This window comes from Piliocolobus tephrosceles, chromosome 17 (assembly GCF_002776525.5).
Source record: "Piliocolobus tephrosceles isolate RC106 chromosome 17, ASM277652v3, whole genome shotgun sequence".
NCBI lineage: Eukaryota > Metazoa > Chordata > Mammalia > Primates > Cercopithecidae > Piliocolobus > Piliocolobus tephrosceles.
Window position 1 is genome coordinate 43441382 of NC_045450.1, and position 13446 is coordinate 43454827.

Here is a 13446-nt window from a genome sequence, read left to right on the forward strand (position 1 = left end):
TTTTTTTTTTTTTTTTTTTTTTTTGAGGCAGAGTCTCGCTCTGTCGCCTGGACTGTAGTACAGTGGCCGGATCTCAGCTCACTGCCAGCTCCGCCTCCCGGGTTTACGCCATTCTCCTGCCTCAGCCTCCGGAGTAGCTGGGACTACAGGCGCCCGCCACCTCGCCCGGCTAGTTTTTGTATTTTTAGTAGAGACGGGGTTTCACCGTGTTAGCCAGGATGGTCTCGATCTCCTGACCTCGTGATCCGCCCGTCTCGGCCTCCCAAAGTGCTGGGATTACAGGCTTGAGCCACCGCGCCCGGCCAAACATTTTTTTAAAATTTGAAGTTACTCTCTGAGAAGAAGGGTAGGTAGAATGCTTGATAGTTTATATTGAAGAACAGAAATACTTACTTTTTAAAATTGTGTTTTATTGTTTAAGTTAAGTTTTATGTGGATGGGTATGGTCTCTCTTGGTTACAATTTAACATAAAATGAGATGCTTGGAATGCACAAGACCAAGGTTTAAGAGCAACACCTAAAATAGATATAAGATGATTAAATCAAACTAAATACATAAAGGAGAAGCATTTCAAGCTATATGCCAGTCTAAGGGTTACCAGTGATAGCCACACATCTTCGTGCTTTGGCATTGGAGGCCTGGCTGTCCCTTACTAGTTGTGTGACCCTAGGCAAGCTATTTAGCTTTCCTGAGCCTCGGTTTCCTCCTCTGTTCAATGGAGGAACTATTTCTACCTCTCACAGTGTTGAGGAGAAGTGTGAATGAGGGAATGTACAATAGTGCTTGGTTGTGATGCAGGCTGCAGTAGCAAATACTTACTGAATAACTTAAAAAATTAGTCTAAGGGGATTTGTTACATTATTTAGTCAATGAATAAAGATGCTACTAATAAAAATATAACAAAAGAGGTGAAAAAAATTCCATAGCTCTGCAGGAAGAAAGGACGGAGCACGCCTGTGTACAAAGGTTTGATTAAGGTAATCACAGTTAGAGAAAGGGAAAATAACAATAGTACTCCACGAAGAGCTATTCCTCTCACCAAGAGACAGTGCTTAAAGTCTTGGTCCTCTTGTGCACCTTCAGGATTAAACTAGGCATAGCTAAGCATTTCTAAAGCATATTTAATGTCTGTTTTATAGATGATCACAGAACCATAGAAAGTTCAATCTTGGAAAAAAACCAGATGGTTCCAACCTCTCACCTTTACAGCCAAGGAGACTACAGCCCAGAAAACCCGAGTGATTCATGCCATTAGTGCCAGAACTAAAGCCCAGGGCTCCTGATTCCCGGTCCAGCACTATTCCTGCCACTCTCCAGGGCTCTCTTCAGTTTATTTATCCCACTCAGAAGGAGATGAACAGCAAGCTCACCTTGCGGACGCTAGGCAGCACATAAGGCTTTCCACTATCATCCCGGTAGGCACCGACTCCCAGATTCATCTTTTTGCTATTGGTGTCCCTCTTAAAGGCTTCAGTGACTCCCAGAATGGGATCTGGAGGTCCCATTTCCACATGGGTCCACCAGGAGCTGAAATGAGAAACACATTAGCTCGATCCCATCAGCTAGATCCAGGATCCATTTTACTTATTTATTTATGAGATAGACTCTTGCTCTGTTGCCCAGGCTGCAGTGCAGTGGTGCTATCTTGGCTCACTGCAGCGTTTGCTTCTTGGGCTCAAGCGATTCTCCCGCTCCAGCCTCCCGAGTAGCTGGGATTACAGGCACACACCACCACACCAGCTAATTTTTGTATTTTTAGTGGAGACGGGGTTTCACCATGTTGGCCAGGCTGGTTTCGAACTCCAGACCTCAGGTGATCCACTGCACCTGGCCGTATTACTCTTATATGTTTAAAATTATGAAAACTACAAATTTGTGTTAAATGAAATTGAATTGCTATTCTGACAAACTTTATTTATTTATTTTTTTTGAGAAAGAGTCTCATTCTGTCACCCAGGCTGGAGTGTACTGGTGCGATCCTGGCTTACTGCAGTCTCTGCCTCCTGGGTTCAAACAATTATGCCTCAGCCTCCGTGAGCCAAAACAGTATTGATTTACAGAAAATTGAGCAGATAGTACAGTCCCATCTACCCTTACCCCCAGGTTTCCCCTATTAACATTTTACATTGGTATGGCACATTTGTTACAATTAATGAATCCATACTGATACATTATTATTATTATTATCTTTGAGATGAAGTTTCCCTCTTTGTCACCCAGGCTGGAGTGCAATGACGTGATCTCAGCTCACTGCAACCTCTGCCTCCCACGTTCAAGTGATTCTCCCACCTCAGCCTCCCGAGTAGCTGGGATTACAGGTGACCACCACCATACCCAGCTAATTTTTGTATTTTTAGTAGAGACGGGGTTTCACCATGTTGGCCAGGCTGGTCCCAAACTCCCAACTCGCCTTGGCCTCCCAAAGTGCTGGGATTACAGGCGTGAGCCACCGCACCTGGCCCATGCACTATTAAGTCCACACATTATTTAGATTTCCTTAGTTTTTACCTATTTCTGTTCCACGATTCCATCTAGGACACCACGTTACACTTAGCTGCATGTCTCCATAAGCTTCTCTTGGCTGTGACAATTTTTGGAATGTGGGTCAGGTATCTTGTAGGATGCCCCTCTACTGGAATTTGTCTGATGTTTTTCTTATTGGACTGGGGATATAGGCTTTCAGGAGAACAGTAATTGTATTTTGTTATATGCCAGCTTGATGACAATTTCTTTTCTTTTTTTTTTTGTCCAGGTCGGGGGGGGATGGAATCTCACTTTGCCACCCAGGCAGTATAGTGGCGCGATTTTGTCTCACTGCAAACTCTGCCTCCTGGGTTCAAGTGAGTCTCCTGCCTCAGCCTCCCAAGTAGCTGGGATTACAGGCGCCCACCACTATACCCTGCTAATTTTTGTATTTTTAGTAGAGATGGGGTTTTACCATGTTGGCCAGGCTGGTCTTGAACTCCTGACCACATATGATTTGCCCGCCTCAGCCTTCCAAAGTGTTGGGATTACAGGCATGAGCCACTGAGCCTGGCCTTGAAGATAATTTCTAAGATCTTTAGGGTAACTTACACTTTTGGTCTAATATTACAATGAATTGATTAACAGATTATTATTCATTGCACACCTAATTTCTAAGATACAGACACATTGATTACCAAGTATAATTTAAAATTTATATACCTTTGCTTATTTTTACATGCTCAAGAGGCTATAGCTTTGAGTCATTAAAATAAAAAAGTCTGGCCGGGCGCGGTGGCTCAAGCCTGTAATCCCAGCACTCTGGGAGGCCGAGACGGGCGGATCACGAGGTCAGGAGATCGAGACCATCCTGGCTAACACTGTGAAACCCCGTCTCTCCCCGTCTCTACTAAAAAATACAAAAAACTAGCCGAGCGAGGTGGCGGGCGCCTGTAGTCCCAGCTACTCCATAGCCTGAGGCAGGAGAATGGCGTAAATCTGGGAGGCGGAGCTTGCAGTGAGCTGAGATCCAGCCACTGCACTCCAGCCTGGGCGACAGAGCAAGGCTCCGTCTTAAAAAAAAAAAAAATTAAAAAAAATAAAATAAAATAAAATAAAAAGATCTTTCCTTGTTGCCACTTGGAGGTATAAAAGGGATATATGCGGCGGTAGAAGTTGTACTGCGTGTGTTCACAAGTTTTGCCAGTCTGCTTAGAGTGCTTGTGTAGGACTGACATCACCACCCTCCCTTCTTAATTTTCTCTGGGAAATAGAAGCTACTTTGTTACAATATAAGCAATGAGTGTTGAGACCACACTAGGATCAATAGTGACAAATAAATACAACTGTGTGCTTTTAAGGAAAAATAGTAGTATTGGTGTAAAGCAGCAGTTCTCAAACTTTTGATCTTTAGATTCTGTTATACTCTTAAAACTTACTGAAAACCCCAAAGAGCTTTTATTTATGTGGGATATAACTACTAATACTTACTATATTAGAAAAACTGAGCAGCTTGTTATACTTACTGATTCATTTGAAAATAGCAATGATGGAAACACATTGCATGCTAACATAACTAACATGGAACTAACATGTTCCCAGGGAGAACTACCATCCTAAAGGATCAGTTTGTTTTAAATATGAAAAAGCATATGAGGACAAAACTTAGAAAGTGAATTTTGTTTATTTTTTATTTTTTTGAGATGGAGTCTTGTTCTTGTCGTCCAGGCTAGAGTTCAATGGCACGATCTCAGCTCACTGCAAGCTCTGCCTCCCCGGTTCACGCCATTCTCCTGCCTCAGCTTCCCGAGTAGCTGGGACTATAGGTACCCGCCACCACGCCCAGCTAACTTTTTGTATTTTTAGTAGAGATGAGGTTTCACCGTGTTAGCCAGGATGGTCTCGATCTCCTGACCTAGTGATCCATCCACCTTGGCCTCCCAAAGTGCTGGGATTACAAGCGTGAGCCACTGCACCCAGCCTAATTTTCACATTTTTAGTAGAGACGGGGTTTCACCATGTTGGCCTGGCTGGTCTCAAACTCCTGACCTTGTGATCCACCCACCTCGGCCTCCCAAAGCGCTGAGATTACAGGCACGAGCTGCCCCCGGCCTGTTTTTTTTTTTTTAATTTTTATTTATTTTTGAGACAGTCTTGCTCTGTCACCCAGGGTGGAGTGCAGTGGTGCGATCTCGGCTCACTGCAACCTCTGTCTCTGGGTTCAAACGATTCTTCCGCCTCTGCCTCCCACATAGCTGGGATTACAGGTGTGTGCCACCATGCCCGGCTAATTTTTGTAGTTTTAGTAGAGACAGCGTTTCACCATGTTGGCCAGGCTGGTCTTGAACTCCTGACCTCAAGTGATCCACCCACCTTGGCCTCCCAAAGTGCTGGGATTACAGGCTTAAGCCACTGCACCCGGATGTGAATTTTGTTTTGATTTATAGTAAGTGAATCTGAAAAGAAGTTTAGTTAACTTTTTTGTTTTTCTTTTTTAAAGAGATGGGTCTCGGCTGGGTGCAGTGGCTCACGCCTATAATCCCAGCACTTTGGGAGGCCAAGGCAGGCAGATCACCTGAGGTCAGGAGTTTGAGACCAGCCTGACCAACGTGGTGAAACTCCGTCTCCATGAAAAATACAAAAATTAGCTGGGCAAGGTGGCAGGCACCTGTCATCCCAGCTACTTGGGAGGCTGAGGCATGGGAATCACTTGAACCCAGGAGACGGAGGTTGCAGTGAGCCGAGAACGCACCACTGCACTCCTGCCTGGGTGATAGAGATAGACTCAGTTTCAATAAACAAACAAACAAAGAGATGGGTCTCACTCCGTCCCCCAGGCTGCAGTGCAGCCTTGACCTCCTAGACTCAAGCCATCCTCCCACCTCAGCCTTTCAAATAGTTGGGACTACAGGTGCACACAAGTTAACATTTCAACAAAGTTTGCCCAATCTTGATGACCTAGTTCCCTTGGTTTAGTGATTAATGACTTCACCTACAATATAAAAGTTTAAGGAAAGAAACAAAACAAAACAAAAAAACACCTCCTGTGCAATCAGTTTAGATTGTAGAGATTCTCTGCCTTGCCAGAACACTTTTCTAGGCTTTATGATCTTCCAAAGCAATCATTAAGAACACTATGCTAAGGGCTGGGAATGTAAAGAAGAGTAGAGTACAACACAATCCCTTACCACCTTAGTCCACTGTGGTGATCAGCAGGGAGCTACAAGCAATGCAGGCTGGGCACTGCAGGGAGATGATGGATAGTGATACACACCGACCCAGGGCATTATTATGGGATATTATTTATGGGAGCCCTGAGCAGAGGACCTAATAGCTTGGAGAAGGGAAGTAAAGTACTGCACAAGGTTAGGAAGGCTTCCCTGAGGACGTGACTTAGCAGCTGAGTGCTAAGGCTGAAAAGAAGAGAAAAAGGGCTTTTCAAACAGAGGCTTAAGAATAAAGGCTCACGGTGAGAAAGAGCTGGGGGTTGTTGCAGGAGAATCACCCAAGTTCTCCTAGCCATCACTTATCCACTGTGAATCAGCCACGTGTTTCAGTATGGTACCATGGAAGTTCTCCGTGTTCACCATGCTGATAAACTCGTGAATTACCTCATGAACATTTCTTTCCCAACAAAGGTTCTCTTAATGTACTTGTCAGCATTCATACACCCACTCCTCCATGGGGCATACTGGATGGCAGTACAGAGTTTAATTCATGCTCTCTTGACAAGTTAAAGACTGCTGCAGTCTCAATCATTGTAATTAATTAGTGTATACAGTCAATTCTCTGTTATTTAAGGGCAGATTATTTCCAGTTTTTTTGATTTCCCAGGCTCTTATTTCTTTTAATGGTTCTTTTAATAGTTTGCCTTGGGTAATTTCAGTACTGGGCAAACTGCATGGATTCAAATAGCAGCTCAGTCATCTGCCAGCTGTGTGAGCACTGGCAAGTAAATTAAGCCTCAACTTTCCTTACCTGTAAAATGGGGCCATAGTACTACCTATCTCGCAGGGCTGGTATAATGATGAAAAAAAACACTCAGAACCTAGATGGCAGAGTGCGTGATGTTCGCTAATAGTCATCGTTACTAAATGATCACCGCTCCACTTTTATTTGTAACCATCCTGTATCCTAGTACAGAGCCTGGCGAGGCCAGTATGTAGAGAATTCAAGGAGCATATACAGTTGTAAGATTATGACCAAATACAGGTCCTTTCTGTTTTTCTTTCTCTTTAAATACAAAGCTAATCAAACATGGCTGTGGGGGGAGATAATGTTAATCAGTTTAACAATAACCCACAACCCTCCGACAAACTAACCTTCTCTGCTTTTCTTTTTTTTTGAGACAGAGTCTCACTGTGTTGCCCAGGCTGAACTGTAGTGGCGTGATCTCGGCTCACTGCAACCTCCACCTCCTGGCTTCAAGCGATTCTCCTGCCTCAGCCTCCCAAGTAGCTGGGATTATAGGTGCCTGCCACCACGACCGGCTAATTTTTTTTTTATTTTTAGTAGAGATGCGGTTTTGCCATGTTGGCCAGGCTGGTCTTGAACCCCTGATCTAAAGTGATCTGCCTGCCTCAGCCTCCCAAAGTGCTGGGATTACAGGCATAAACCATTGCGCCGGCCCTTTTCTGCTTTTCGATTACTACTGCATAGTTTTTTCTAGAGTATCAGGAGACACTACCATTATCGCCCTTCCCCCTCACGAGTGTTAGTGCCAGTTCTTTTAATAGCTTGCCTCTCATTTTGTTGTTGTGGCTCTAGGTTGCTTGGCACCTAGACACCTAGTACCTAGGTGATAGTAAGAAGCAGATACCTTAAACCAACTTCTGAACTGGGCCTGAAGAAAGCTTCCATTATTACTTATCCACAATTCAGACCCTGAAAACATATAGCCACCTGTCTATCTACATCACTGTCATTAACTGCTGAGTGAAAGGAATACCCTGAATGTCAAGGACATACTAGATTATAAAAGAGAACACTTCTGGAAAACAGTTTTCATTTTTCAAAAGATGGTCTGGCTGGGCATAGTGGCGCTTGCTTGTAGTCCCAGCTACTCAGGATGCTGAGGTGGGAGGGTCACTTGAGCCTAGTGTTTAAGACCAGCCTGGGCTACATAGAGACTCTGTGTCAGGAAGAAAAAAAAAAAAAGAAAAAAGAAAAAGAAAAAACAATGGTCTGTATCCTCCAAGGCCCTCAATCAATAATAAAGCCATTGCCCACTGCTCCCTACCACAAGGAGAGAAGGCATCATTTTTGTTAAATGGTGTGAAAAGCACTTACTTTTCAAGTTCTTTAAAATGTCAAACATAGAAACTCAGAAACCATAGCCTTGAGTCTTCTGGGATATCTCTTAAGAATTCTTGGCCGGGCGCGGTGGCTCAAGCCTGTAATCCCAGCACTTTGGGAGGCCGAGACGGGTGGATCACGAGGTCAGGAGATCAGGATCATCCTGGCTAACACAGTGAAACCCCGTCTCTACTAAAAAAATAAAAAAAACTAGCCGCGCGAGGTGGCGGCGCCTGTAGTCCCAGCTACTCGGGAGGCTGAGGCAGGAGAATGGCGTGAACCCGGGAGGTGGAGCTTGCAGTGAGCTGAGATCCGGCCACTGCACTCCAGCCTGGGCGACAGAGCGAGACTCCGTCTCAAAAAAAAAAAAGAATTCTCAACACAATTTCAAAATACTGAATTTTTAAACAATCTAAATACAGGAGCAGGGATACTCAATTTTAAAAAAATGTAATAAATTATGTTCATTTTACAATTACGAAGCTAGTTTTGAGATTGAACATGAAATACAGATTAAAGTACACAGGTATGAAAACCACATATTTCATATGGTTATATGAAGCTTGAGACAAGCTTTATAATCCAGATCACAAGGAAAGTGGTTCTTAGCCAGAGAGAGAGGAAGGGGTTGCCTAGCTAGGGAATACTGACAATTTCTGGAGACATTTCTGTTTGTTGAAACTCTAGGGGAAAGCAGATGCTACTGGCATCTAAAGGGCAGAGGCCTGGGAGGTTTTTTTAACTTTTATTTCAGGTTCACAGGTACATGTGCGTGTCCTGGGGGTTTGGTGTACAGATAATTTCATCATCTGGCTAAGAAGCATAGTACCTGACAGTTATTTTTTCTCATTCTCTCCCTCTTCCCATTCTCTACCCTCAGGTAGGCTCCAGTGTCTGTTGTTCCCCTCCTAGAGGGATAAGACTTTTTTTTTTTTTTTTTTTGAGACAGGGTCTCACTCTGTCACCCAGGCTAGAATGCAGTGGGGTGACCACGGCTCACTGCAGCCTCTACCTCCCGGGCTCAAGTGATCCTCCGTGAGTAGCAGGGACTAGGGTGCGTGCCACCATGCCTGGCTAGTTTTTTGTAGAGATGGGGTTGCGCCATATTGCCCAGGCTGGTCTCCAACTCTTGGGCTCAAGTGATCCTGCCACCTCAGCATCCCAAAGTGCCGGGATTACAGGTGTGGGCCACGGCCCCTGGCCTAGAGGGAATACTCAATTTGATTAGCCCCACGTTAGTAACCAGCGTTCAGCTCCTCCACGCCTTTCATTATTCCATTTCTTAACATGGTAAAGACTACACACACGTTGTAAGAAGTCTGATGTTTTTAAAGGAATTGAGAAGAGTGTTCTGGGGCAAAACTAATCTGATAACCTGTGACCTAGAAAGTGATTCCTATCAGTACACTTTGGATACAGGCACAAATTCTCAAACATTGAGCAATATTGACTGGTCATCCGAGAGAGGTTAGGTACAAAGTATTCAGGTAAGCCTTTCCAATCGAAACGCATTGCAATTTCCCTGGAGCTTAAGCCTACTTAAAGTTTTAGTTTTTAAACTGCTTTTCCTCACATCTTCTTATTTTAAAATCAGAAGGGAAGTTAGTTAGCTTGCCCACAATCACAGAGCTAAAAATGGCAGAGACAATAGCACAGCTGTGATTTTTTTTTTTTCTTTTTTCTTGAGACACAGTCTTGCTTTGTTGCTCAGGGTGGAGTGCAGTGGCGTGATGGGCCTGGCTCACTGCAACTCTTTGCCTCTCAAGCGATCAGGCTCAAGTGATCCTCCCACCTCAGCCTCCCAAGTAGCTGGGATTCCAAGTGCACATCACCATGCCCGGCTAATTTTTTGTATTTTATATAGAGACAGGGTCTTGCCATGTTACCCAGCTGGTCTAGAACTCCTGAGCTCAAGCAATCCACTTGCCTCAGCCTCCCAAGTGCTAGAATTACAGGTGTGAGCTACCACGCCTGGTCTGTGATCTTCTAACCAATGGTTATGGTACCACAGTTGCACACTGCATTTTTAAAGTCTCACAAGACCTGCTCAGTTATTTCACCAAAAAGTAAACAATCAGAATTAAATAATTAAAAACGAATCATTATAAATCAAAATACATTAGCATCTTTTTTTTTTCTTCATTGCACTACAACTATGTCTGATATCATGTCACTATACATTTACAGTACAGGTCAACAAGAGAAAGTTATATTCGCAGTGTTTAGCTAAATGATACACTTGAATTTACAAAGAGTTCCACATATTTACAAAGAGTTCCAAGTATGCCATTGGATAAATCCTGTTCTTCAGAATAACAACTGACAAGGTTTTATTGTATTAGTCATTTAAATAGAAATGTCGATGAGTTCAGTTTAAGTATTTTCCACTTTTGCCACTCGGAGTTAGGTAAAGATCACTTCCACAGTGAAAGGAGTGAAGTCTGATCTCCTTGCATGAACAGTTAACCCTCATGCTAAAGAGGGCATCTGGTTCTATCACCTAATCAGGTATCGTTGTTTAAATCTGAAGAGTAATTCCTCAACATAAGGTGCTCAACTATTTCAAGAATTTATTTTCTGGTCAGGTGGAGTTGATCAGCCTATAATCCCAACACTTTGGAGGGCTGATGTGGGAGGAGTTTGAAACCAACATACGGAGACCCTGTCTCTACAAAAAATAAAAAATTGGCTGGGTGTGGTGGTGCGTGCCTGTAGTCCCAGCTACTTGGGAGGCTGAGGCAGGAGGATCACTTGAGCCTAGGTCAGGCTGCAGTGAACCATGATTGTGCCACTGCACTCCAGCCTGGGCGACAGAGTGAGACCCTGTATTAAAAAAAAAAAAAGAGGCCGGGCGCGGTGGCTCCAAGCCTGTAATCCCAGCACTTTGGGAGGCCGAGACGGGCGGATCACGAGGTCAGGAGATCGAGACCATCCTGGCTAACACTGTGAAACCCCGTCTCTCCCCGTCTCTACTAAAAAATACAAAATACTAGCCAGGCGAGGTGGCTGGCGCCTGTAGTCCCAGCTACTTGGGAGGCTGAGGCAGGAGAATGGTGTAAACCCAGGAGGCGGAGCTTGCAGTGAGCTGAGATCCGGCCACTGCCCTCCAGCCTGGGCAACAGAGCGAGACTCCGTCTCAAAAAAAAAAAAAAGAGAGATAATTTATTTATTTTTTACATATTTTGCAGCACTGTGGTTCCCCTGTGTGTTTAAGATTAGTCAAGAGAAGGAACAATAAAATCTGTAACTGGTTATGATCAATTAGTTGTAAACACCATTACACTTGGACCAGCCTATGTTCAGATTTTGATCTAAGATACAACATTAAAATGTCATACTGTATTTGTTTCTGTTGCATTAAGTGAAAAATCTGGGCTTAAAATAAAAATATCCAATATGAGAGACATGCCAGGAACTGTTAATAGTGCTGAGATGTAACAGTGAATATAAAGTAGGTGAAGTCTCTGCTCTTATGGAACTTACATTCTAGTGAGAAAAATACAGAAAAGAAACAAGAGTCAGACTCTCAAACTGAAAGAATGACTAACCCTGACCCCAAGGGATTTTCACCAAGCACTAGAGCTTCAGACGACCTAGCCAAATCCATAAAACAAGGTATTATTTTAAGATTACTACCATAGGGAAACATACTTTCTCTTGCCCGAAATTTTAAGCGCTACTTTGGTTTTCCAAATTTGTTGTATAAATAACTCCTCCTGGCTCTGGTCCACTAGGTAGGCAGACTTAAAGAGCACACGTTGACAGTGGGCCAGGAAGGAGCCAAGTCAGGAAGAGAAGAAAGTGCGAAGCCAGGGCAAAACTGTACTGCCAAGGCTGTGGGGCATTGGAAAGGACAGATCGTTCTGCCGACTGAAAGACATACAGCATACATTCAAACGAAAAGCCAAGCTACGCTTTGCTCCTTGTAGTTAATACCTGCTTAGGGGTGGTTTTAAAATTCAGTTCCTTATTAAGGTAGCACTTAAGGAGAGTGCTCCAAATCGGCTTCTTGAGTTGAATTAATCGTCTGGCTTCGGTCTCCACTGGGAATGAATTACTAGAGCTCGTTTCAAGCTCTGAAATTTCCCTCCATACTATTAAACACGCCACAGTACGAAATTACGTTGTCATTTTTTGAGCAATGACAATTTGTCATTGTCTTTCCCTCGCCTTGTTCACAGTTGTATCGCTAGCATCTGGTCCAGAGCCTGGCTCTGAGAAACTGCAGTTACGAAACATTTACCAAATGAAAGAGCACAGGGAGATGGAGAGGAAGATTGATGGCCTCCCTGCAACCGGACCTCCTTAGGGGCAATAAGGAAAAAATAAAGGAGGCACACTACACCTCGACCCTTTCCCAAGCAAAGGCCAAACGGGCACCCGGGTCACAGGGACCTCGGGGGGTCGCAAGGTCTCGGGGATGCCGCACGCCAAGGTCGCAGATGCCGGGAGGGAAGCGAGGACCGAATGCCGGCGCCCCGGAAACCTTCCTCTCGTGCGCTTCCCGCCCAGGCCACACACGCGGCAGCCAGCCGCCGCCGGCCCACCGGCTCGGGCGGGCCGGGAGCCAGGACAGGTGCGCCCGCCGCCCCCAGGGCACCCTATCAAGGGCACGGGCGTCCCCCGGCGCCGCTGCCCCAGTACTCTCCGCACCCCTCCCACTTGAATGGGAGTCCGGGAGCCGCCGAGGGCCACACTTCCTTTCCCCAGGGATTGCGTTGCACGCCCTCCTGCAGGGCCCGGTGCGGGGACCAGAAGGATGAGGGATCCTGAGGGTCACTGTGGGGCACGGACGCTCAATCCTCAGTCCTCATTAAGGGAAAGCCGAGGGGGTGGCAGAAAAGTGTGTGTGTGTGAGTGACAGTGTGTGTTTGGGGGCCGGGAGGAGTGAATGTCCTGGGGTGCTCGCAGCTCAGCGGGGCAGGGCCATCGCCCTGGCTCCATCTCCTTTTCCCTTGGCTTACCTGGCTCTGGCAGAGGCCGCGGCGGCGAGGCCCGGGTGGAAGGCGGCGGCGATCCCGGAGAGGACGCGGCCGGAGTGCAGCAGGGCCATGGTGGACGGTAGGAGGGCAGTGGGCCGCCGCAGGACGGAGCAGAGGGCGAGCGGACACACACACACCGGGAGCCAGCTCCTGTGGAAGGTAAGGACAACGACTTTCCCGGGCCAGAGCGGCCGCGTACTGGGCCCAAGCCGCGTCACAGCGACCCCTGGCGGCCGGCGGGCGGAGCGGCGTGGGCTCCGCGGAGGTCGTGGAAGAGGATGACTGCACAGTTTACCTAAGCCCAGCCTTTGCTGCACTTCATTCATTTAATCCAGCGGGGCCAGTCCTGGCCGGCCAAAGAGGTGGCTGCTGTTACGGCAGTTTGAAAGATGAGAAAATGGGCCGGGCGTGGTGGCTCACGCCTGTAATCCCAGCACTTTGGGAAGCCGAGGCGGGCGGATCACGAGGTCAGGAGATCGAGACCATCCTGGCTAACACGGTGAAACCCCGTCTCTACTAAAAATGCCAAAAATTAGCCGGGCGTGGCGGCGGGCGCCTGTAGTCCCAGCTACTCGGGAGGCTGAGCCAGGAGAATGGCGGGAACCCGGGAGGCGGAGCTTGCAGTGAGCCAAGATCGCGCCACTGTACTCCAGCCTCGGCAACTGAGCAAGACTCTGTTTCAAAAAAAAAAAAAAAAAAAAAAAA

General features: G+C 46.1%; 1 protein-coding gene across 1 annotated transcript in view; it reads right to left on the minus strand.

Annotated features, from left to right (window-relative positions):
- The window catches only part of GOT2 (glutamic-oxaloacetic transaminase 2), a 26270-nt gene extending 13333 nt beyond the window's left edge, over positions 1–12937 (minus strand). The window contains exons 1-2 of the mRNA XM_023210090.2: positions 12724–12937; positions 1372–1528 (exon numbers count right to left, since the gene is read on the minus strand). Of these exons, the coding sequence (XP_023065858.1) occupies positions 1372–1528; positions 12724–12812 (246 nt within the window). The 5' untranslated portion in view covers positions 12813–12937. The remainder of the gene's footprint in view (positions 1–1371; positions 1529–12723) is intronic.
- Between the last annotated feature and the right edge of the window lie 509 nt (positions 12938–13446).